This window comes from Bolinopsis microptera, chromosome 7, assembly GCF_026151205.1.
Source record: "Bolinopsis microptera isolate Bmic1 chromosome 7, MBARI_Bmic_1.0, whole genome shotgun sequence".
NCBI lineage: Eukaryota > Metazoa > Ctenophora > Tentaculata > Lobata > Bolinopsidae > Bolinopsis > Bolinopsis microptera.
Window position 1 is genome coordinate 12236417 of NC_087078.1, and position 26480 is coordinate 12262896.

Genomic DNA, 26480 nt, shown 5'->3' on the forward strand with positions numbered 1-26480 from the left:
AGTGCTTTAGATTGAAGAAACTATGGCTGACATTATGTACTATACATTATGTACTATACATTATGACTTTTGAAACACCCTGTACATATGTTGAGCTTCAAATAAATTAAATTATACCCGTTAATCTGGTGAAATGAGATGTGATGCAATTTCTTAGTAGAGAATAGAGAAGTTTGCATTGATAAATTGCTGCTGTATTGATGATGAGTGACATTAATAAACTAAATTAAACAAATTCCATTTATTCACAACCTAAATCTTGATGAATAATATTAATAATAGCAAATTGGTAATTGAAATAGAAACACAGCCAAAATTACATAAATCAAACTGAATACTTAATCATACATACTTGTAGCGCGGTATCACAGCAGTAAAAATACAGCAAAATATCGTGCCACCGTGACATTGGTGGATCTAACTCTAAGGACTGCTTCACACAGTAAGTTTCAAATAATTTAAAGAGAAACAGCGTCAAATATAGGTTATTTAATAAATAGTTGTGAAAATAATGACGTAGTTCGTCAAGTCAGAGAGAATGGAGTTTGTAACAGATTTTGGCTCGCGCTAGCTTAAAGTAAAACTAACTTATAATTACCTGCTAAAAGTTACACTTTTTGTGCACAAGTAAGCTGGAAAATTGGACGATGTTAGTTTTAAGGAGACAAGAATTCAAATGATCAGCTATACAGAAACAGACAAATCAATTGAAAGTGGTCTCAGATGATTAACAATAACATTGACCACGGTGTTCTTAAGTTTAAGGTTAAATACATTTCTTCTTAACAGCTTGATGCTCTCCGTAGTACAGAGATTATAAAATTGTTCATATTCACAGCAAATAAATTACTTTCTCATCAATCAGTGTTTATCTCATATCCGAATGAGAATGGATGAATTGTTTTCTGATAATTGATAAAGTTTGCTTTCCCAGACAGAGCGGGTTAAGCAACCGTTCTTTTATCACTGTTTCACGATAATAATCCTGGTGTTTCGATGCATCCAGTCGCGGATGATGATGTCCTCAAGTTCCACTGGAATATTCGAGCAGTCTCGGGGGATATTATCAAGATCTTATCTTGTGGTCGAGTTGAAGGGCTCACTGTTCAGCTCTCTTTGATGTTGGACTCAGGGGTTACCAAGGGAGACGGTACAGGGGAGGGTGAGGTAACCATGGAAACAGGATTGTTACATTTGTTGGTAATCAGCTCGCAGACCTGCGAAACAAACTGGTTTTAGTTTAACTTTACAATCGGACATCACATCTTCAAAACAAACAGCAGGATTTGGGTTAGAATGTTAGTTAAATAAATAATTTTTTTACAGAATAATTGTATTCCCAGATCACCAAACCCCTACCTTCACAATGAGATGATGTCTCTTCAGCTCTATTTCAGCTTCCCTCTCCACTCTCTTTCTCTCCCTTTCCTCCTCCAATCGGATTCTCTTTTCGTTCAGGGACAGGAACGCTTGGTCTCGCGCTTGAAAATACTCCAGCAATTTATCTGAAAATATTAACATTTACTTTCCCTTTTCTCTTGCATTTTTTCCCACCACGTACATTACTTGGATAAAATGCAAAAACGCAGAACAATGAACTACATCCAGTCTCCTGCAACACGTCCAGAAACTCACCAGTGATGGTGGAGCACACTCTATCAAGGTCGTGGTTAGACACCCCCACAGTGGTGGAGTGAAGAGAGTTGGTGACGTTGCTAGCTGTGGTCGTGGTCCTGTTCAACAGCTTGAGGTCCTGGAGTGAGTTGTAAGGACCCGGCAGTTTTCCCGGGACACTCAGTGCGTGGAGTTGAGACTGCGTCAGGATATTCTGAGGGAAGCACGGCATTTAGCACAATCACACTGTGTTCGAGGCTGTAACAAATACATTTCAAAGCCGCAAGGCTAATTTAATGAGTAAGATACCAAAAAAGCATATTTGGATTATTTTGATTTAAAAGATTGATTGAGGCTATAGATATATTTGCTCAATTAAGGAACTGTACTGATATGAACCATTGATAGATCTTAATACTGGCGGGGAGGGGAACCTCAGCGACTGTGGAGTTTGATGGGTCGAAACAGGAAGCTATCTAGCTAATAGTAGTGGTCACGTGCTAGAAAAAAAAACAAAAAACTGTAGTTCGCCTTTCCATATATTGGGACCATGATTCATGCAGATAACCATAAGAAAAGAAAGATAAGAATAGAAAGTGAGAACATATAATAGCTAACAACAATATAATAGCTAACACCATTATCTAAGAGGGTGATCACCCTTACCTGCAAGTACTCTTCAGTAGAGAAGTTGATGAGACTAGGAGAGGCAGGACGCGGTCTCTTATTGTTCTGGGGTGTCCTGGGCATGCTCATTGGAGGACTAGCCATGGTGGACATCAGAGAGGAGGGCACCGTCGTCTTGCAGCCTGGTGACCTGGTGGAATTAAATGTGTTATGTTTTAGAATAGTCTAGAATAGTCTAGAATAGAATAGTCTCTGAAATAGGCTAGAATAGTCTCTAGCATAATCCTGCAAGGTATGCGGCATTGCTAGATATTGAGCCTACTTCTTTACACCCAAATATGGATGAAGTATGAGACTTGAAGGTATTTGAAATGATAGGTTTGCATCTTCAAGGAGCCTACCCCATGGTGGTGCTATCCGCCATTTTAGGAGAGGTTTTGGAAGGAGTAGACGTCATCGTGTCAGCTTTGAGGAGCTTCATTAAGGAGGCGTAGTCTACTGCTCCTAGCTTGTTGTCTGCCAGACTGGTCATCGGCTGAAAAGGAGGGTGGTTACACGATCAGTCAGTAATTAAGAGTTTCTAATGATTTGTAACTGAATTAATAGTATGTTGAAATAACAATTTCAATGGAGATTTTCTGAATTAGGTATTATATTGCAGCTGCCAAAAATTTAGCCATAGGTTATTAAATCTTTAATGATAATATTGTAAACAAATGGCACTACCACAACTACATCGGCCAGTGCCATAGTTCAACAAGTAGAAAGCAGGTGTTTTGAAACCATGACAATTCACAGAAAATCAACAATAGAATTATAGTGAACCATCTCTAAACCAGCTGTTGAACCGCAAACCTACACACTGTAAAACACAGAGCTAATAAACGTAAAACAAGCACTAACCAGCAAAGAGGCAGGATAGGAAGCCTTGAGCTGGTTCTGAAGTTGGGACTCTGCCAACTGTTCCACGAACTGTTTCAGGTGGTCCTGGTTGACATTACTGCTGCTGTTAACAGTGTTGTTGTTGGTGTTGTTGGTGTTGTTACTGTTGTTTTTCTCCTCGTCTGAGTCCCCCCGTTCTCCCTCTAATACCAGGTCCCCGTCGCTGACACGTGATTCTTCGTCACTTTCCACGTAGCTCTATAGGAGAGTTACAAGTTATATTGGGAAAGTGAAGCTGGGTAAGTTTGGACTTATCTTGCTTATCTAGGTTATTGACGGCTTGTCCGTTATAACAATAGAGTGAGTTATGTCAGGTTAGTTTGGAAATTTTCGGGTTAGCTCTTAATTCTTGCCAACATACTCGCAGGACCTGATATTAATTGTAGGTGTTGATCTATTTCTTTTCAAGTATTTCCCATTCATAATGCAGGTCCCTCGAAGTAAAAAGAGGAGCACTTTTCTCAAAGCACCAATCAGATAACAGAACTAACAGATCTACTCTATAATCGCAGAATCGTCGTGCAAATATTTGCCGACTCAAAGCGGGCCTGGTAACAGCAGTTTTCGGAACACAATGGGAAGCGCTAAGCGCAATTGCGGGAGATAAAGGGCACAAAGGGGGGTGGCAGAGGGGGGTGCTCGTCAAAGCACTCAGGTATGGGCTAATGGGGAGGGAGCCAATGAGAGCAGCAGACCCACTATACCCTCTACAAAGCAGCTTTATAGCCCCAGGCACTTCGTCAAACCCGCTTTTAGATCGAGTCTTGATTTGCACTGCACTTAAGTCGAGTGTGATTGGGCGGGACCGCGTCACGTGGATTGCTAGCTGCTACACGTGCAAACTGCATTAGACCACGTGCAATATTCTCTAGACATTTAGAGGCGTTTTTTTGTTAAAAGCACTCTATTGTCCCAAGGTATTGATTTCTCAGGTCACGCTGTCACTCAACCAGACAACGAAATTTCCATTACGCCGCGAAGCTGTATTATCATAGAAACATTAGCGGAGGCCCATTGCGGCATTATTAAGGAAGTGTTGTAGGGCCGTGTTAAAATTCCAACTATTTGAAAGGCTAAAAATAAAAAGTTGGTTTCGGTGCCCCAGCATAGTTTTAAGAATTATCTGAGTTGAGACACAGTTAATAAACTGCGGAGTGACTAAAAAAACAGAAGCCTTTAACCAAACACTCTACCTAATGCTCTAATGACTCCAACTACCGTAACATGTTATACCAGATAACGAGAGATAACTTTATCATATTGATCATAATGTCTTTCACAAGATATGGTCTGAATACCATTATGACACTCATTTTATTTGCATGACTTTATCTATTTTGCAAGCAATATCATGTGCAAAACTACCATGTAACATCCTCCGGGTTACATTAAGTTTTATAGCTCTTAAGTTCATAGCTGAAGAATTTTACAACGTTAACCACCTTGCAGCGAGGAGCAGGGCTGCCTAACGACCTAGTGAGCATCACACCGTTTTAGCTGTTAAATAGATAATGGAGCACCAATCGACTGAAGTTTTACCTAGTCTAACGAAGGTATATATATTATATATATACGGTGGCGGGGTACTAAAAGAATAATGATTTAAAAGTAGATCTAAACTGCACCTGTTCAGCCCTCATCGTCATGGCAACAAGATAGCCCACGTGACATCCCCCCGTCTTGTGATTGGTTAGTTAGCCCACACCGCCAGCTCCCATTGGTCAGCGAGCCTATACGGCGGAGTTTCTTAACACCAGATTAGACTTAGTGGACATTGTTTTTCAGAACAGAAGGACACCTCTTAACAGATAGCACCTGATATTGCAAACAACATGCCCACTCGATAAATGAACGATTAGCAAGTCATCTAAACAACATATGAGACGAGTTTAAGCAGCTCTAATTCTGGAGGGAGAGAGAAAGGACACGACTAAAAGGGCTGGACTGAGAAATATGGCGAAGATTAGCAGTGGTTATCGGGGGAGTGTCAAATACAGGTATTGGTTAGGTTTGGTTATTGGCGAATTATGATGGAAAGTATTCGGTAGAGCATGGCATGTCGCAGATTCTAAAATTATCAATTTTGCTGACTAGATCCACGGGTAATTGCTTACCTTCTAAGACATGTCACGTGACTGAAAACAGAGTGGAAAGATAGGCTGTGCTAAGTTAGGAAGTACGTCCACATAGTAGGTGGCTGTGTTTGTTATCCGGCAAATGAGCATTTTGAATTCTTGAATTCTGATCAAATTCCTGTACCATCTTAAAAGCGGAGCAGCCCTATTATGTAACTAAAAAAGTACAGGACACAGGTGCCTTAGGAGTAAGGATCTTTAATACTTGTGATTTGAAGACTCCCGGTAATGGTTTACTTAATTGTTTCATTATAAAATATGGTATTCGTAAAATGACGAAAGTTCAAGTAAATCCGTAAATTGGTGAATTAGAACTAGACTTACAAATGTATTTGACTACATACGTAAGATACTAATTGCCCCACCGGTACCACACAAATCAAGAGAAAGCGAAAACGGAGTCTCGGCTGGGACATTTTAGGTGGTTCTAGCAAATGCGGTGAGACAACTTTGAAACTATATACTCTATATAGATCCGGATTCAGAGAATATTGTTTCAATTGTGGCAGTGATTATCATACAGCTGAGCACTATAGCTGCTTTCAAGGGTCATCCTAAAAAGTATTGGGCACAACTCACTAGACAGTTCATAAGCAAGTTGCAGACTAGTGTGCTGTATGAGACAGATAAATATACGGATAATATGGGGCGAAGTGTTTCAAATACAGCACGTTTGATAAAAAAGCTTTTAAAAATTACTGTCCACTACTTGATCAATCGGTCGATGATAACGGGAGAAAAATTAATAAATCTTTTGTTTAGGGCCAAAAAAATGTCACGTGATCTCACCTTGCAAGCGTCCTTCTGACTGAGCACAGCATCAATCTCGTTGTAGAAAGCACAGTATTGTGGCTCATTTCCGGGCTGTCTGTTGTGGTTCACACATCGGTAGTATGTGCTCTTCAGCCTGGAGAATAGTGGGTTAGTTTATTGACAGGTAACTACTATTAAAGTTGCAACTAAAAATAAAAACTATTCCTCGTTGGCTGTAATGATTGTAGTCAGACTATAAGAGTGCCAATCAGATGGTACTTTTAGTCAGGCAACATTCGAATGGGAAAATATTTAGTTGTTTTAAAGTAGCGATCAAAAATTCAGAGTATGAATCTTTATTTTTTATTATGGAGCTCGGTTTGTGCTTCTTCTCAAGAAAACAAATATTTTCACTTCGGATCTCAGAGCTAAGCTTTGATACCAATTATTCAGACAAGTAATAGTTTCAGTTCAGGAATAATAAACATGCTCTGTAATTCCTCAGCTTCATGGCCAGTTCACGTTAACAAAGCAAGATTACCCGGACACATGGAAACCCAAGCCCAAGATAAAACAGTCTGCACAGAATGCGAGCTCAAAAGCTCCCGCAAAGACGGATATAAGCACAAAGCAAGCCCAGGCAAGCTGAAACAGACATGTGACTAGGGAAATAAGGAGGATGGAAATCCCACCTGTGCATCAGCGCCTCGCACTGCTTGGCGTCTCGACCGTAGAAACCGGCTCTTTCCAGCATCTTACCCATCTCCTCCCACAGGGGCCACTTCCGGGTGGCTTTCTTGAACTTCTCCTGCATGTCCGGGGCCGACCAGATACTTACCTGAAATAAAACGGTGATAGTTAGCATAAAATTGTAAGGGAATCAAGACAACCGAAGGGAATCAGGATAACCGAGAATCAGGACAACCGAAAAATCAGTTGAAAAGGAGGAAAAGCTAAATTTATCAGGAAAACTCAAGTAAGATACAATTTTCCATAATAAAGCTATAAAGCTTGAAACAAAACCCACCAAACAAGCCTGTTCCTCATTACTCCAGTTGGGGGCTCGCTTGCGTGCCTTCTTCATCAGTGCGCTGGACGGCAGTATCCCCGCGGGGGTGTACTGAGTGAGTTGCTGCGCGAGCGCTGTGGGTAGCAGTACGTGCTGACCGTCCTGAAATGGGTGAGGTTTAGATTAGAGGTTTGTGTAGAAGTGAAGGTTCAGATTGTGTTTAAAAGTGCGTTTGGGCATTCAGTTTTGTTAAAGAAAAGGTAGGAGTTTGCATATACCTAAATTTGTATATTTATAGACTGCAAGTGCACGGCTTTGAGACTTCGACACTAAAAATAGGCCACTAGAAATTGACGGGTCGTTGGCTATGGCAGACTTCTCAGACTGGAAAAAACTTTGCAGGATTCATAATGAGAGAGGACTTAGGATTTAGATCCATCTTTAAAAGTGTACTGAGGTAGAACTAAAATACCTTGATACTGGTTGCTCTGAGTATAGAAAAATTGAATCTTCAATCAAGGATTGGAAGAGTGCTAAGCTATGCTCGATCGTGCAATTCAGAAAAAGATTGCGGAGAAGAATGGAGATTTTAATCGAAAATTTCCAGAGACAAAGTTAGTACGGGTCGGGAATATTTCTTGAAATGGGAGTGAGTTCTTACAACTCTTATTTCTTTCATTTTTCATATTAATCATTAAGATTTACTAAGTATGAAGGAGCTTGAAATACAAACTGGTGTAAGAAGGACATTGACTTGAAATACTGCTCCTTTTTTTAGTAATATGCAGAAACATCAACTTTTTCTGTATGCGATCATATTTTTAAATACGAGCTCTAACTTATTCATGTTGACTAACTTGGTAATAAATGATAGGACAGATTACTAAACCAAGAGTTTGGACAAGGTTTACACTTTAAACACAGGAAAATTTGCATTTTTCAAACCTTTAATTCGTCCGACCTGCATAAAAAATCTGATATCCATGCAAGATCAGTATTTATTTAAAACATTATTCTTGGCAGAATATAAAGAAGAAAAAGAACAGATGACATGAAAAGCAGAGGTATGCAGAGAATGATGATACTAGGGCAGGAACATGTCACTAACAACACATCAAATGGAGCGTAGTCACATTGACGACACACCAAATGAACCTGCATGTCGTCAGTACGACGGGCTATAAAAGTGTCATCATTCTCGCAATAAGAGCCATGAAAACACTGAGGTGTTGTCACGACAACACTAGTGTTGCTAGGTGACAACACTAGCAGTAGCCTTGTCACAACATCGCCAGCGTTACCATGACAACACTGCTCAGTAGATATCATGGCAAGTACCTCGTGTTTTATGTAGATGAAGTCCCCGTTTTTGGTGTACCCGGTTGCACCTACGTCTTGTTTGAGAGGGCTGTTGACGCCCCCTGCCATGGAGGAGAGCAGACCCTGTACGTTGCTAAGAGCGGCGTTGTGTGCCATCGTGACTGCTGCTGGGAACAGGTTCATCGTTAGCTAATGGTTAGCTCGTTTACCTATAAGTCGGTAGAACGTTTTTATCTGATTCTAAATAAAAATCATACATGGAAAATGTAGTAAATTTTCAGAAAAGGCGAGGATGAGTCACAATACATATATAAACTTCGACAAAATAGATTACAAAATCTAAAAATATATTGAAACTGGACAGGAACGAATGAAAATAGGTTGGGTAAATACTGAGCTAAAGTCGGTAGAGCTGATGCTATATGGTAGGATATAAAAGGAAGGAGAGACAAAGTTCTACTGACCCCCTCCCACCCAACATGCATTAAAACAAAACTAAATTAATTCGCAGCTCGTTCTGGTAACCTTTAACTCGGTTTGTTTGCCCCCCGTCGCTAAAAGGTCACGTGACCGTGCTTTATAACGCACAGAACTCGCTCAAATCGAAGAAGCGTTTTCTTTTATTGACCTACTTAGTTCTCGAAATACTCACGTGATTGACCGAGCTGCGTCACGTGCGTTGTCATGACGCCACGTGACTAGCAACGCAGGACCACGTGAAACGGACGTACCAATCAGAGCACATATGGGGAGGGCTCACGAGACTGTGCGGGACCAGTGGGACGGGCGGAGAGACTAGCTGCGTGCTAATGTCTACCCATTGTTTTACCGCATTATACCCCCGCTCACTCTGCGCTGGTCAAATCTTAAAACCATTACTTCTAGCGGACCCTCATCACGTGATCCCCGTCCTTACGGCATAATAATTGGGTTAATAAGTTAGAAGGGACGAAAATCCGCTTGTTTTAAGAAAGTTGGCGTGCACGGGGAGATGGCTTAGATACAAGATGCAGGGCATTAGAAGGAGCTGTGATTACTGTAAGAGCAAAGCCATTAGGGTAGATAACGGAAACTCCTACGTGTTTACGCTACTTTTGTTTAAAACAACAGCTCTGAGTACCGTCGCCCGGCCACTCTGGAACCAACCGGTATTAACATTCAACCAAAAAGCATAATTAAGTCTTGTGGTATTTGGCCTTCGGGGTTACTCTCGGCCGCAACTACTGGCGATTAATTACCCTGAAATTTGATTTTGAAACTTCACGTCGAGATGAGGAAACCCAATTTATTCCACAAGCTAAAATCTGACAGGCAAGATGGGCTATTACAGATCATATAAACGGGGAAACTAAATCAATAGATCATGTTTTTAAATTTTTTTAGGATACCTCGGTCCCTTATGGTGGTTAATGGCTATGAGTTGACCACTAATCGTCGTAATCACAGGCCATTCTGATCAATTATTAGACCCAGCACTTTGAAGTGACAGTGAAACATTTCTTTAATTTTCGACAATTCTTGCCTAAACAGCATTAACAAAACGTGAGGATGAAATTAAAATTTCCCAATCTGCAGCCAACGGCCCGACACTCCAACATATCCCCAAGAGAAGGCTGCTACAAGTCAACTCCTAACTGAAACTCAGGGAGGAGTAAAAGTTTAAAGAGATGAGGCTTTGTTTAGGCTAAGATGCTTGCACATTACCCTGGATATAAACTGAACACCTTACAGAACCACTAACGTGGTTACCAGAAAAGGAGCTGTTGTCAGGTGAGATCACCAGATGCCCAAACTGATCCAATGTTACGTGTTAAATTAGGGCCGGCTTGAGCAACTGTAATTTGCTTGCCAAATCTCTAAACAAGACAAAACTTTATGGTAAACTACTGATAAGGGACTCAAATCATTTCCTGATATCAAGGATGTTGATTAAAATGATAAAAATCAATGGAAGTGATTAGGAAATAATTTAAGCTTTAGAAACTATGGAATTATCTATATTTCTGATGACCGGTGAATTGTAGCTGAATTTAATCAGATCGATGGACGATAGTACAAGCTGGGTCATTTAGCATGCTACATTCAAGCCCATCATATAGGAAGCCCAACCCGCAAAATTTAAAAGTCAGGAATCTGTGAAATAAGTTACAATGAAAGAAGTCGAGTCTTAAAATTTAGCAAAATTCGATCGAAAGTCGAGGATACAAGATTAAGAAAGCATTTACTAGTTGACGAATCTAGAAAACAAAGATTTTATTTAAAACAAAAAATGCTTTTTTCTCTTACAGTTACTCAAAATGGCAAAAAGTAAAATTAACGTTTCAATAGCTTACTTTTAGAGCCTATAATCCAAAGTCGAGATGATAGTGTACACAATTATTTGCTTTAACCAACGATTTAAACCAAAGCTGAAGGTCCTACCGTAAAATTACCCCCTTTCTTTCTAATCGCCCCACGATTCGCCAACGATTTCTCTAAATCTAAGGCATTTTTGAACTGACCGACAATGATAAAGCACGCATTAGGATTTGACAAATCACAAAACCCCGCAGTCACCGAAACATCAGGAAAACCTTTCCCGAGTGATAACACAACGCTACATAATGGACTCCAGTCTAACTAACATTGCAGCGTTATAAGTCTTTGCAAAGAGCACCTCAAGATATAGTCTAGCAAAAGCTGGCTTTAGCATTTCCTACTATTCTCAAAATATTTTCTCTCTTCAAATCTTTCTTATGAATTAACATTTCAGGGTAGATCATATCGGCTGATGACTCTAAAGTGTAACTTTTTTGTTAATTTCCTCCGTGAACTCGTACCAAGTATGATGTGATAACCTAGTTTTCAACCTTCAATCAGTCTCTTGGGCTTGTCAACAGAATGGAAAATTGTCATTCACATTGTCAGTCTAAACGATAATTATTGTTAACTACTTGTCAAGGCTGTGCTTACAATTGTCTAAATTGTCTAAATGATAAATATACAGGTGAGGTCCAGATCATTTTACTGGAAAAGAAGGAAATTCTGAAACTGAAATCTTACTAAAGCCGTTTATCGTGAATAAAATGAGTGCTTTTCATCAGTACCGAGAAACTGTCAAAAAGTATAAACTTTTCCTTGAGATTAAGAAAATACATTTCTACCAATACAGCGTAATATGAGGGAATAAAACAAGAGAATTGAGAGTAGTTTGAAGCAAATTGTGAATACACCTAACTATGGCTGGCACAGTTTAAATAAAACACAAGATATTTTCCGTCATTAGACACCAGACAAAACGAGACATACTTTTCACAGCGGAAGAAACCAATCTAGAACGAAACACCGTGGTCCCGTAAACCGTCTGATAATTAACCGAGTCCGTATAAAATAAACCCTGAGTAATTGAGTTTCAGCGATGAATAAACAATAAGACATTTAGACAGTTTAGGCTTGGAGATCTAACAATAAAAGTGACATTGATTCCCAGGACGGCATATTATGCCACCACGAAAGGTATGAACCAGATATTCAATAACTCAAATAAAAACTGGTCATGAGCTGATTTATTGGGGGTGCTCGGGTTCACGCTGCAAGTTACGACACGAACCGCTAGAGCAGGGCAATAACTAAAACTGTTGGGGAAAATAACAAGGAGTGAATGTCTTTCAACCCGGATAGCATGCGAAATAAAGGACAGGCATCAAAGGAAAGCGTTATTGGATTAGCAGATTAAACTCATGAACGTGGTGAGAATGTTAGTTTAAGGCGAGAAAATATCCAGAGTTTCACAGCCCTGAACCATCTAACATATGCTGGATCGTAGAAGTCGGTCCGAGCAAACTAATCGACAAAACTGAATTAGCAGCAAAATAGGAGCGAAGTCGGGTCCGTGGGCTCATCACAAAACAAATCCAATCAATAAGCAGGCAGAAAACGGGCCCTACACCAATCACAATGTAGGGTGGGGTAATTTAGTGACAAGAGGAACATTTACCCTAAACAGACCTTTGTAACTAAGCCGCATATATTAAAATCTTGTCACGCAGCGACCACGTGCGCGCGGCCCTCTACCACGTGACAATTCCCAACCAATGGCGTGCATGGCAACGACACGTGCGAGCGCGTAAACTTAAACCAAACGTTTTATTTCAAAGCAGTAGCGGTCGTTCTGGTTTGAAATTTTAAAGTAGGGACAATTAGTGGGGCTAAGTAAACAAACCTCTTTCGTTCGTATCTTAACTTATGTCTGCGATCGGAAATAGGATTTAGAAATGACACCATAGTTTAAAACGTGCCCATTCTGACGGGACTTCCTCCTTAACAAAACGTGATTCCCTGTTCGGCCAGTTTCAAGTCCTGTGAACCGTTTGCTGTATGACATTCCTGATTGCATCCTATTAGGCTTGACCGGGGAGATTGTTTACTCTAGTCTTTGTGTTCGGACTATACTACTATGGTTTTCCGTTTACGATATGAATTACGTTTGCACAGGCTAGTCCGCGGACTCTACCGTTATCGACTGTACCCGATGACACGTCATATCTGAGCATTGCTATGATTTCATTAGAGCTCTGATTGTTGCGGCCACCGTGACTTAATCATTTGGTTTATAGTTCCTCTATAGTTAACAATAGTGGTTTGACCAACTTCACCGCTCATAATCAAACCAAAGTGGCAAAGTGTCCTCCCCCAGACGTCAGATACCCCTTATACTGAGGTCGGTAACTTAAGTTGTCTGAACATTTCACCCTCTAGACTGTGATTATTACCAGCCTATTGCAACGTGAACATATTAGCATTGATGTCTAAAATGGTCTGACAGTTTGCTTTGTTGTTCCAGCGACTACTAATAACCCGGAGTACTCTATCTCTCTCTCTCTCTCTCTTTCTGGAGTACCTGCCCACGCTACTCAAGCTGCCCACTCTCTCCCGATCTCCTCTCAGCTGACTAAGGTAAGGTTTAATAATATAACCGACATAATAACGACACATCCCTCCAGTGTCCCTGAAGGGCTGTGTGGCAAGAATTTAATGCCAGGCAGGATGTGGCCCTGTCGCGGCCGCAGACTCAGCAAGACATGACAGCTGGTGTTTTTGTAGTTTCTGTTTATTAGTCCACTGTAGGTGTTCCCTGTCAAGTGATTATGGTAAATACCACGCATTTTTGTAAATTTATTCAGCTCAAAAATATCGAGCAGGCCCCACGCGATCGGAGGAAGCCTCTTTTGAGTGGGATCGAATTTGAACTATCGCCCACGTGACACAACTATAGCCCACGTGCAACACAACTCCTTATCAATCCCAGAACCAGCACGTACAGAGCTCGTGGTCTGTTATGTGGACTAATTTGATAGAATTATGCAAGCCAAAAATATGAATTTAGTCCTAGCAGCAAAAGACTGATAGAGTGACAGTATACGTTTAAAGAAGCAGAAACTTTTAAAAAGAACCGGCCACGAATAAAATGCATTAAATTTCACAAGATATCCAAATGAGATTTAGATTTGAGATAAACCAAGTGTAATGCTAAACCGATAACCGGAAGACAAGAATTAGCTCACGCGTGGTGGTGATAAAAAGAGAAAACCGTGTTTTATTAAGGTATGCATTATTTATATCGATAATCTGGTGCTCTCACACACCGGGTGACACGACCTCAGAAGTTTGTCTTGTGACCCGAGAAATAAATGTTGCCAAACTAAGACACCCTTTTAAGAGAGAGAGAGAGGTTTTATGTCTTTTTTTTTGAGAGATTATTATTATCGCCTGGTTCGTGGTCATGATGCTTAATTACTCTTAATGGTATATTATCAAGTTAGGCCGGTGCTCTTGTTTTAAGTGTTACGCAATAAAATGGGATAATTCATCATGTAAATTTTTAGTCGCCAGCATTTACCATTCACAGATCGGTCTGAGTAACCATTCGCGAGTGTTTTAGGGCTAGCAATTAGTGGCCCTGAAGGTCACTCGAAACTTAGATACTGAACATAAAGGGCAGTAATCATTTAAGATTGGGTCGAGTAAAAAGCCGAAAGGAGCGCTTTCGTGAACGCTTTTCGTCGGGAAACAGGTGTTTGGTTGATTGAAAATCTCTTTGAGTTACAAAGGGCGATTAGATTTAGATAAATAACAATCTATCACTATCTATGATGAGCGGGTGCGGTTGGAAAATTAGTGTGGCTGAGCCTACAAGTAGTATAAATTTAAATTTCAAATTGTGATTCTAATTCAGCTACTATTAAGGTATTATTAATTGCAGACTCGCTAATATATGAACTGCAAGACTCGAACTATCACCGGTAAAGCTATTTACGCTAGGGTGGGCTAATGCACGAATTTGAGAGGAATATAATGGTCTTATTATAAGAAATTATCTTGGATTGTGCCGATTTAAAATCAAACCATTGCAGATTTTGGTGGGTTAAATGCACCTGAAAAAGTTTAAAACTAAAATTTATTGTACATCTGTTCAGTATAACATTGGCTATATTTCATAATAAGATAATAGCCAGCTTAGCTAAGAATTTATGCAAAATGATTCGACGATATGATTACTATATATGATTACGGGCGTTCTCGATATTTGTCTGGAAAAATTCATTATCCGCTGAATTTTTAAAACCGAGAGAAATGCTTTAATGGAGGTAAAATGTAAGTGAGCACTATCTCGCCACCACCAGTTTAAAATTTTAAAGCTTTTGAAAGTTCCAATATTTTCACACACGGGCATGATCCAGAAAGTAAGCGATAAAAGGTTTGGCCATCACGTTCGAAAGTTAAACAGTACAAAATTGAATACGGAATAATATTTCTCTTCATCCCTTTTCGACGATACTTGAAGTTTGCTGTTGCCACTAGAGTGAACTGTATTAAGATTACATGAATATGCCGATTTTTACATCTTAAAACAACATTGCATTCTCTCAAGACAGCGAATTCCTCAGTATATGTGATAATTTGATAAAATGCTTTAAAGCTATAACGAACGAGCCTCCCTCTCAATTGTTGTAATAAGCATTATATTTCATGCCGGACCACCAGCACCCATGTTAGACTGAGTTCAATTAAATTTAAATTGAAAAGACTCCCAAAATCCTTGCAAAATTACATTTACTACCGATTTCAAAAATGTCTACCGAAAACAAAAGTTATGGATATGATTTGATTTGGAACGATTAAACAATAATGTTAATGATAAATAAATTCTTACACCTATTGCACGCTTCGACAAAATTATACGAAGGAAGAGGTAACACTTCAGCCAATCTAGAACACCAACAGCATCTAAACTAAAAGATCATTTACCATTGCCCATGACTGCTTGCATGCTAATCAATATTCAAACGGGTAAACACAGCTCATCGCTGGTTACTTGGTCACATGACTACAAGCAATCACGTGACACATGTCCGCTGCACGTGCACCGTTTTTTACCATGGTAACGCGGGGTCACCGGGTCACGTGCACATCTGACCCAGTTAATTGTAAAAAGCAAGTAAATGATACAAGACGCAACCCTCATCAAAACAGGGCTGTTTTAATTGACAGAGTTAGAATTAGTCTATTGTTGATCGCGATCTCTGGTTGGACATATTAACAGTGAGAGGGTATCGTAGCACCGAGTAGCGTGGTGTCATAGCATAGCAACTTAATTTTATAGTATTACTATTAGTAACCGTGGATATTTAGTTACTTTGAGCATTGCGTAACCGCGGGGGCGGATGTTAGTAACTCTAGTGACAACTTTGATAGAACGGTTTCATAAGATATGCGGGACCTTGTAACCACGGTTTCTTAAAAACTATACTTGTTACTATTAAATTTGGAGACAATTGGGGCTCTAGTTTTTATAATGAGAGAGAAATTAAATGGCATGTTTTGGGAACTTAATTGAAAGTCATTGGATATTCGAAAAGTCTATGGTTAATGATAGACAAATGATGTTACAGCCAAAACTGAAGCATCATTACCACTTTACCAGTCGCAGCTACAATGAAAAGATTGGGCCATACTCTAACAATTTTACTCTAGTCAATTATTATCCAATTATTTGGTGACCTCAAACCAGGAACCAGTTGAAAGACAGCTGAGCTCCGAACCAAACCAAACACCTTTGACCGCATTTCCCTATAGAAACCGGTAACTATAGAAACCGGTAACCCTAGCTACAGCTGGAAAACAAGACAACACCTAGTAACCCTGGTTACTGGTTCTACGTAACACGAAACTATGGGGAGATCATCACATAAAGGAGATTATACGTGTCAGTTTGAAATATTCCTCTAGTAGCTGTCCGGGTAATATATAACTATAACTCCCACTAAATCTTTGTAAATACCCAAATGGTACGAAAAAGTCAACCAATCTAACCCATACTAATACACTAAGCTGTTATAGCGTGTAGATAGCTGCAACAACATTTTGACATTTGGACACACGTCAGCGAATGACCACCCGTTTGAGGAGCTGGAGACTTGCGAAGAGACTCTGGCGGCTATTTCGGGACTCTGACTGCTGGGCTGGCGGCTAGCCGCTTGTTAAACGAGGGAACTGCAAGTGAGGAGGAGAGTAAACGGTAAACAAGGTGACCACGAGTAGGAGATATGCGGAGAGTGACGTGCAAAACAGAGGAGGTTACCCGTGGTAATCTGGCGTGCAAAACAAGATATAGTTATACTGGTTCTGTCAGATCTATTGTTCGGAGCAGGTTAAAGTTGTTTTGTTAGGTTAAGCTTGCTTGTGAGGAGCGTTGTTTTCGTTGTGAATGTAGGGCTGGGAGAGAAATCAGACACGAATTGCTTAAGAAATGTGATTTATATAAAGCCTGTTAAACTCTTGGATCTAGAAAATGTTTCGTGTTTATGGACGTTATTGATTGAAGTTATAACAAACTGAAATTGTTGGAAGAGAACTGAGAGTGAAAGTGACCATAAAATCGAGTTATCATAAAATGAAAATTAAAAAAAAGAAGCTAAAATGAAACCAAACATTTACCAAAACCGCTGACACCAGCTTATGTCCTGGCCGATTGATTGAGTATTATACAACTACCAACAAGGCAATAAAACCAGCCCATATTAATTATCAGCTCAATATTATTAATTATCAGTTATCAACTACCATCACTTGATGATATAGGGTAGAATATTTGAGGTATATTTATGTTAAGTACCAAATAAAATGCCTCGTATGTCTGGTGACGCGGTTAAAGTTTGGTGGAACTGCGAGTATCAGGAAAGTGGTAGTTCTTAGCAATTTGTAAACCAGGCTATCTATGATAATTATGTATCGGTCGAGAAATAGAGTTGCACGGTGCAATTTTGAGTTTACAAGCAATCACGTGATATCACAACAACCAATAAAATCACCTGGGAAACACCACGTGGTTAATTTTTATTGGTAACCAATAACCTAGCTTAGTGTAATTTTCATAATATATTATTTCAGAAAATTTTCACCGGCGCTGTTCTATCGGGTGAACTGTGCATGACTTCATACCGAACACACACAGATAGAAAATAGTTAGCACAGACCGTTACACCTAAAATAAAGTACAGCGATCAACCCAATGAATTCTGCTATTAATTACCCAGCCCAAAACTATGAACTATTTGAGCTTTGAGGGGGGGCGGCGGTAACAAACCCCCGGCAGGAAAGTACCCTCTCGGAAGCTGGTTTAATTCAGTGGCAGTGGTAATTATCGACAGCTGGCTAAACAGGATATAGTGGTAGTTAGTAAGTTGGGCAGACCTGGGTAATACAGTTAGCTCGGTCATGTGAACCAGCTCTTGTGCGAATATAAAATAATTAAAACGGTCAAACTGCAGTGCTTAGTTTGGTGCTCGGGGCTTGTGGTAATAAAGTAATAAATAATGGTTAGCTTCGCAACGTGCTCTGGGCAGGGGGATCAATGGTGTTGGTTTAAGGTATGTGGTACACGTTGTGCAAGAGCACTCTATCGAGGTTTAAATTCTAATTTGCCAGCTTGACGGTTTACACAATTAAAAAGATATGAGTTTTTGATCGACTTTTAAAACAAAGACAATGTTTTAAGGGCGCTCCCTCCTAAGCAGGCAAGCTTAACACTCGAAGAATAAGAACCAATTCCAACTGCTTGCCGGTTGCCCTATAAATGTATTTTCATTACTGGACTTACGGTGAGAATGTGAGATCTTTATGCAAATTCTAATCAATGAGGCGTAAATGAAATAGAGAGATGTTTATCCTCAATTTCAAAAACTTATGCAAATGAAACGGGCCCTGCCCTAAAACGTTTACCTCCCACTTTCTCGGGCCATCACCTTGTTTTAAGGTTCAATTGTTCGGGGTGTACCATGGCACCAAGCCCCATTAGCGCCCCTCATTGTTGCTTATTTGTGAGCATTACCAAGTTAAATGAGCGACTGTGGGGCACTGTTCAGAGAACTTCTCTGAGAAGTTATTGTGATTTCCGCCCCTCCGGCAAGATTCGGTGCCGGTTTTATTCGGGTATTCAGTTTCAACCTCAATCCTGATTCATGGTTCTATTTCTGTATTTTGTAGATTGTGTAATGTGAATCAAGCCATTTTGAGGTATATCTAAAATCTACATGAGCTCGGGTGAAATCCCGCTTGATCTGAGATTTATGAAATAATTATAAAGTGAGCTAGGTTGTCATATTCCTGTCAAACTTTAACTACTGCCGAGATTGTCACAGGTTATCTGTCTTAAGGGTGAAGAGCGATACATAAGTCACTTATCCAAGGAAAAGTCGTATAAATATTGTCAAAGCAAACTCAAAGTAAAATAGCGCAAGCTTATCAAACGCGTAAAACCCAGTTTAAAAGCCCGCCAGTTCAAAATGGAAGAATGTAGTGTTTTTAAAAGTCCAAAAGTAAAATTTCGACCAACTTCAGAGTTAAAACAAACATATGGGCGCAAACGTAATATACCAATATAAAAGTAAAAAAGGCGCTGGAATCAACACTCTTCAAACGATTATTCTGGTACAAAATAATGCTTTGCGTCAATTCGCTTCAATTCAAATCAATAAATGCGCACAAGTTTCATTCCACTCTGAAGTCAGCCTCATCCACATACCGTTAAAGTTGGGTATAAATTGTAGCAAACTTTTTTAGTGAAAAGCGAACTTTTCCACATCATCGATTTTGTTAAAACCGAGGGATGGAAATAGCTCGCACTAAAGTAAACTGTTTGAGGGCTGGGCAGAATCCACGGTTTTAAACCTTCAAGTATGAAGACCAATTGCGCGTACTTGGCTGTGCCTAACTGCTCTGCTGCTGTACAAAACAAACAACCACCGAAACCAATCTCCCTTTGATGGACACTCTTTTAAGTGATCAATAAAATTATATTTATATGTTGCAAGTACAGAAATTGGAAGAATTTATCCTCAGAGCATGGTACTGAGGTATACATGAAGTAAGTTACTACGGGCAGTTCCAAAGTTATTGTAGCTGTACACACGCGTGTCAAAGTCGTTCACAGCTACTGGCACTTTTCATCGTACTGCTCAAGGACTTATTTTTGGTTGGACGGTGCCTCCCAATTCCCCGTTCAATTGATGAAAGGTGGGTGTACTGAATTTTAAAGTTTTAAACTGTCAAATTATACATTCAAAATGTCGTTTAACAAGCATTATTTCATCATGGTACAATTTTGAGTGCAACGTGTGAATCGAATTTTTAAAAACGCGCACCACGTCCAAGTAACAGTAACACCAACTATAGCACAACGAGATTATAAAAAGAATCGAAAAACGGAGGAGAAACCCAGGCCGAGCTCGGAATTTATCTTGTCGTGTCTTGTATAATTTGAAATATAGCCTAATAGTGAGTAAGCATGTATCGGGATAAAGTGCATTTTATCATCCCTTGTTGCCAAATATCGCAGTCTAGACGATTCAAACCGGGGGATCAGCATTAAATCTATAGTTCAACTCCATCGAATCACCATCCGCCTTAAAGAACTTCACCTCATACAGTATTTAAATGGTAGCTCTCAAAGAACAAAACGATATAAAATCGTATTAAACCGAAGCGACTACCGCGGGCAAGGCACTGTAGAGTTCGCATAAAAAGTTTAAAGCACTTAAACGACCTCCCTACTAACTAACCGACCTTATTGGTTGCCTGGGATGTCACGTGGTCAAACTAAATCTCAACTCCTTCCTTGCGTGTCATCCTATTCACGAGGGTAAAGCCTGTCCTAGTCACTTACAAAGCAGTGCCTTTAGTACGGAGGATGGGCGTCCATCCTAATGTCCTGGTCCCTTAAACGCTCATTTAGATTAATTCAACTAAAGAGATGTGGATATTAGCAGGTGTTTCCTTATATAATTGCCTCTGTGATGAAAACGCTTAGATTCAATAGATCTAGGGTTTCCCCTAATCTCACTCTATCCCTCTCTCCGCGCGTAGGCCTGCACGTAGATCGATCCAGTTGTTCTCATTTTTAAGGCTTTTACCCTGTTTTGGCAAGTCTAACTAGGACATGTGTCACCTGACCTCATCTCGGGGAGAGGAGTCGCGGATATCTTGCAGGGCTGCACACTATTTGTCAGCGCCGCCCAGCTCCATCCCTGCTAAACTATAAACTCAAAATTTTGAAATACCGTCCTGTCGTGCTATTTGTGTGACCGGAGATGACATTTTGACAATTTTATACCGACTGAAGACTCAGCAATGTATCTGGTAAATTACTAGTTGCCCTGAATGAAACATTTTGATACTGTTATTTGTCGACTAGCTGGTGAACCAGTACTGAACTAGTCTAAACTTTTCGTCTTTTTTTTGAACTAACTGTAAATTAGCTCTACTCCGTCCTACGCTCCGGTTAATACCGGTCTCCTCTCCGCATCACAGGCTACCTGCTCGGCCACAAAAATTTGTAACTCACAATAACGTTGACAGTGTTATATAGTACAGACAAAAATAGTGATAGGTCCAGAGGAGGGAGGAGAGGAAAGGGAAAAGCGTTAATGTTATCACGGATGGAAACAAATTCTTACGACTATAAGTGGGGATGATTACTGCTTACACCACCCCACGCCAACAACCTAACTCAAACTGTGACTCGAGGACGTGAATAAAATTAGACTGTCAAGAGGGCGTTAACCACTTCAAGTATTGCAAGTAGAGAAATTCTCCCCAGAGTGAGAGAGAGAGAGAGAGTAAGAGTGATCACTGAGCAACTCTCTCGTTAACTGGTCAATAAGATAAGCAATAGTCGGATACTCCTAACTCTCGTATCGGTTACGGGTGAGGAGACGAATAATATTGGCCCCTACTCAGTGCATAGTGCCGAATTATAGCTGCTGCTCACACCAATATATTGCCCTGATTAACAGACCTTTATATTGATAGGGCAATGGTGCAATTATCAAAATACGGGGGTGGGTCTGGGTAATAGTGTAATAGACAAAAAGCCGGTAAACGACCAATAACTGACTGCGAAATGTCTAGCTGAGTTAACGATTGACGGTAGACCAATAAGCTTGGCCGATTGTCTTCCTGTGATAAGGAGCTCACCAATGGCCGCCACAGATTACTGTCAACTGACAACGATTTTGTTTCTAGTCAATGATATCTTATTACTTCTGATTACTCATTATATAAAATTAATACTAAGTCATACTTGAGGTAAACCACACAGCCCGACTGCACGTCCGTAACAATATCGCCATTTAACTGCGATGCTTGACTCGTTCTTAGCTCTCCCGTCGTAGCTTAACCCATCAAACTAAGGATTTGTAAACTCAAAACGAGGTGGAAAAACCGAGTCGAAAATTAGTGCATAATCTCCTGGCCTGGGACAGATTATCAGATCCATCGATCACATGGCATTAGTATGAGAGAGAGAAAGGGGGAGAGTAGCACTTTACCTCGGCTGCTGACACGATCAACACCGCGGTGGGGGCTTGCGAACTACTGCTTCTAAACGATCGGACAATGCCCCTATCACGCAAAACTAATAGTTTTTGTAACACTAGCCACTAGCTACATTTAGAATTATCTTCAACTACCACGTGACTGCTTACCGGTTGTCCTGAGAAACCAATGAGATTCTGCCGGTTGGTCACGTGATCGGTCTAGACCAATTGAAGTTTAGAATGAAATTCTGAAAGCAATGGTTGGTCGACAGGTGTCCGCTCTTATACCCGGTACTCGACTATATAATAATTAAACGGTGTTTGAAAATCATCCGAGAGTGAAGATTTATCCTCGGATTACACCGAAATGTCACAAAATGTGGCTTCCGGATGGCATCTTCCAATTTAGAGCGTAACTTCAGCCTATACCTAGTTTTGGCGTGATGTAATCTGGACCCGAGGTTGTCTGGTTCTCGTCAACCCTTGCCCCGTTTCATGGGGTATCGGTGTAACTTTCATGTGTTACAATAAAGCTCATATTTACAGTCTAGGGGATCAATGCAAGCGTCAGTCGAGGTTTCGTTTTACTCTTGAAAACCGTGGATTAAAGTAACGGTTGACTAGTTTGCTATACACGATCCTGGAAACTCACAAATACCACGTGATCGCCTCTCTCCGCTGTTCATTGGTCCGTCTAGCTCCAACCTTCCACCCTATTGGTGGGGCTGGGAATGTTTAATTCGAGTGGAGTGATCAGAGAGCTCTATGTGGCCTAGTGGGGTAGTTAAAACCACGGATTTAATCAAGGAATAGAGAAACACCTGTTCGGTAAAGCGGGGGTGCTGGCCGTATATACTTAGGAGACCCCGGGCTGCTCATGCACCCTCCCACTCACACGGCCCACGTGCGCGCGCCACCCTCCTCCAACTTGTTCGTCGGCTTCACGTGGGCGTCGTTTAGCTGGTATAGTGCCATTAATTGGAGGTTTAGTTACACTGTTGCAGGCCGGTGGATTAACTGTTCAGAGAGCTACTGACTCACTTAAAACTCCTTTTGAACTCGGGTTTGTGACAATTATAGGCGCACACTAAATTCGATAACCGTAACGCAGTGGAGGAGAATGGTATCTTGGGTGTTGGATTGACGATTACAAAATGCGATTAAATCGAATTGAGAAGCCATGGGACCTGACTTTGATACAGACCGAAAACTGTTTTACCCCCGTAACTTGTTCGAGCGTTAAACTGTAGCAGTGTTCTAATTCTAATAGACTAAGGAGTTAGGGTGGCTATTGTCACCTTCAACTTATTGCCGTTGGTTTCAGCTAAAAAATATTAATGGTCCTCTCAATTCTAAACTAACTAAAGCTAAGGACGTAAATGACAAATAGATTCGAAGGCAGACTACAGCAATCTTTACCTGCAGTGGCCTCTTTATAGAGAAAGTCTTGTCTATATATAACTCAAGATTAGTAAAATAAAAACTGCAAAATTCGCCGCCTTATCGTACGCCTTGTATTTATATTTATCTGCAAAATAAAGTGGAACTGTCAAAACCTATAGGTTAATTGTAAGTTGGTAGTGCTAAATCGACAGGATCATCGAAGGTCTACATTCGATTATTGGTCTTTTTTCATTGGTTGTTTTTAACTCCCTGTCAGACGATTGGTAGCTGCAAAGACCACGTGACACGGACAGCCCACTAATAGCACTGACCGGGGTCAGCTGCAATCCAGACATGTCACATTTCCCCTCTTAATTTACCTTCTAAACAGCAATAAAGTATCGAAAACATGACGATTATAATAAGTAGGGGGAAAACCCAAGTAATTGTTCTGCTGGACACCAATTATCTTTTCAAATCTCGCTGCAGGTTGGGAGTCTAAGGGGGCTGGAGCAACCACCTGGGCTAAATTAATGAATCTTATTAGAAATAAATGTCGAAAATGACCAGAACCAATATCGCTGGCTGTCAAACAGGATTCAAGCAGGGTTGTACACTATTAAAGGTGCCAACATGCCCTGTAAAATTAAAAACATTACCTGGCTCCAAATACGCCTTAACCATTAATTAACAGCTCTTTATTCGAGAATGTTCTAAGAAGTGGCGTCTAACAAAACCCACAAAAGCAGCTGAGAGCTCCTGTACAGCAGTAACATGTTCTTTAATGTTCAGTGTTTTTAACGAGATGGGGGCCAGGTGTAAAGAGTTTTACTACCTCACTGAACTCTGAACTCTGTTTAAGAGTAAGCCGCGGTTATCGGTACTGCTGACGTTATTTGAAAATTTGAAACTTCTGAATAGAAAGCTGGAACCGTGGTGGAATTAGAAGCGGAGATTTGGACGGAACAGAATTATAAGTAACAGTGGAGTGAAGCAAGTGCAACCTTGCAAATGACGCTGACTGGATGAGATCATCGTTTACCAAAAATGACATAAAAAAGAAAAGTTGGAGGCCGGGATAGTATAAACATTATGCTTGGTGATTTAAGTTTTGATGTAGACTAATCAGCAATTACTATAAACGATCCACAATCTGTATGTCAGATTAACTTGATTGGACTCTCGATTATTTCACAACCAATCATTAAGATGTGATTATGAGTGCCACGTGATTGTACATGATGATATTTTTGCTGTTTGGTGAACTCATCGGTTTATGATTAGACATGATTTTGGTATTGCTTATTTTGTGCTTTTCAGTAATAAATAATCTCGTCAAGATTCTAATTTACATGATCAATGATAGCCCTGTCATCGGTCAGATTAAGTGTGTTATTTTTCAATAATTGCCTAATCCTAAGGTTTCAATCAGTTAACTCTTGTAATCAACCATTCAACTTCGAGTGACTACATTGAGTAATTCGATATGATCGGTGTGTCCATATTTCCAAGATCCTTAACCAAAAACCAAAACCACAATGTAGTATTCGAGATCAGTCCAGAATCTGAATAAAGTATATTCAGAAATTGAAATTTTAAAGAAAGTCATTCAATATCATTATTTTAAGTTGCGTTCATTATTCTGTTCGAATAGAATTTATTTTTATCTCTTTGTCTTAATTGGTAAATAAATTATACTATAATTACTACGAGCGATTATTGATGAAAAACAATGAATCATTACTGAAACCTTTTTAATTTTATTACGATTGACACTTAGAAAAAAATGGAATTGGAAACAACGAGCAGTCCATCATGTTTTGGACGGGTTTAGTTGGTTGGATGTTTATCTTCCTCGACCAAGAGTTCAACTTCGTCAGATTCCTCTGCATCCATTAATTTGTTGTTGAACCCGGTTGAACTCTGGTATTTCACATCACATTAACATAACAGGAAAGACTAAAAATCGCAGTGCACCTTGGTCTATATATAATAATAAATAGACTACCTCAGTCTCACACTGGAACTCAACAATAAGTCATAAACAAAACCAAACCAAACCAAACCAAACTACATAATGATAATGGATAAGAAGTTTAACAAGTCTTACATCTTAATAAAGAGCAGATATTTCAACCAAATAAAGTGATATTTTAGCTCAATACGAGCATCGTTACCCGATGACTTTTATAGAGAAAGCGCTGGAGATATATTGTCGACCACATAACACCTTGGCCGACAGTCAAATATAAAGATACCAGAAACTGAACGAACCTCTCTCTCAGCGCAATGGAAGTTGTTTAGCTCTACTAGATAAACAATTTTTCGCAATCGTTCGCTTCATTGAACTGAAAATGTAGACTAAAAGTGGCCTTGAAAAGCTGGATCATGCCAAACATGGGAAGATTACTGAAAGGCCACAGTATATCAGCTCGCGATCACAATTCTGACAATCAAAACGCATCCGAGAAAGGATGTAACCGCAAACGCAAAAATCGTGCCAGCTGCCCCATGAAAGGACATGAATACCTTGTGATTGCGAAATCAGTAGTCTACCAGCACCGGACAGATGCGAGGACTAAAACGGGCAGCAAGTACTCCTCTATCGGACTTACTAATACTCGTTTAACTTTTAGGTTAATAGATACGTGTTATCGTTATCCCAGTCCTGAGATAACCTCATGCTTTACAAACGGTAGCCCTTTAAAAATTTTGTATCAAATTGTAGGATTTTGATAGAACGTAACTTTGGTTGAACTGATCTTTCGTTGCCTTATTTGGCAATGCGACTTGTGGCTCAAACCTATCACAGTGTTGAGTGTTCCACAACAGTCCTATTAATTA

General features: G+C 40.0%; 1 protein-coding gene across 4 annotated transcripts; it reads right to left on the reverse strand.

Moving 5' to 3' along the window:
- Window positions 1–9: 9 nt before the first annotated feature.
- LOC134818089 (putative uncharacterized protein DDB_G0291812) lies at window positions 10–22313 on the reverse strand. Of its 4 annotated transcripts, none has more exons than XM_063827508.1 (11): window positions 22019–22125; window positions 8473–8609; window positions 7099–7242; window positions 6764–6909; window positions 6108–6225; window positions 3145–3381; window positions 2643–2776; window positions 2281–2431; window positions 1636–1828; window positions 1360–1505; window positions 10–1217 (listed from the first exon to the last, which is right to left on the reverse strand). In XM_063827508.1, the coding sequence occupies exons 2-11, from the start codon at window positions 8581–8583 to the stop codon at window positions 1107–1109; spliced, it is 1491 nt and encodes a 496-aa protein (XP_063683578.1). In that variant the 5' UTR covers window positions 8584–8609; window positions 22019–22125; the 3' UTR covers window positions 10–1106. The 4 variants fall into 4 exon arrangements, with proteins under 4 accessions (XP_063683578.1, XP_063683576.1, XP_063683575.1 ...); XM_063827506.1 differs by having other exon boundaries at window positions 35–1217; window positions 8419–8609; XM_063827505.1 differs by having other exon boundaries at window positions 246–1217; window positions 8419–8567.
- Between the last annotated feature and the right edge of the window lie 4167 nt (window positions 22314–26480).

Coding starts and splice junctions, on each gene's coding strand:
- LOC134818089 (XM_063827505.1), bottom strand. CDS start 22,067: ATGGCGATATTGTTACGGACGTGCAGTCGGGCTGTGTGGTTTACCTCA. Junction 7,243..8,418: donor TCATCTACATAAAACACGAG/GTACTTGCCATG, acceptor CACCCATTTCAG/GACGGTCAGCACGTACTGCT. Junction 2,777..3,144: donor CCTATCCTGCCTCTTTGCTG/GTTAGTGCTTGT, acceptor CCTCCTTTTCAG/CCGATGACCAGTCTGGCAGA.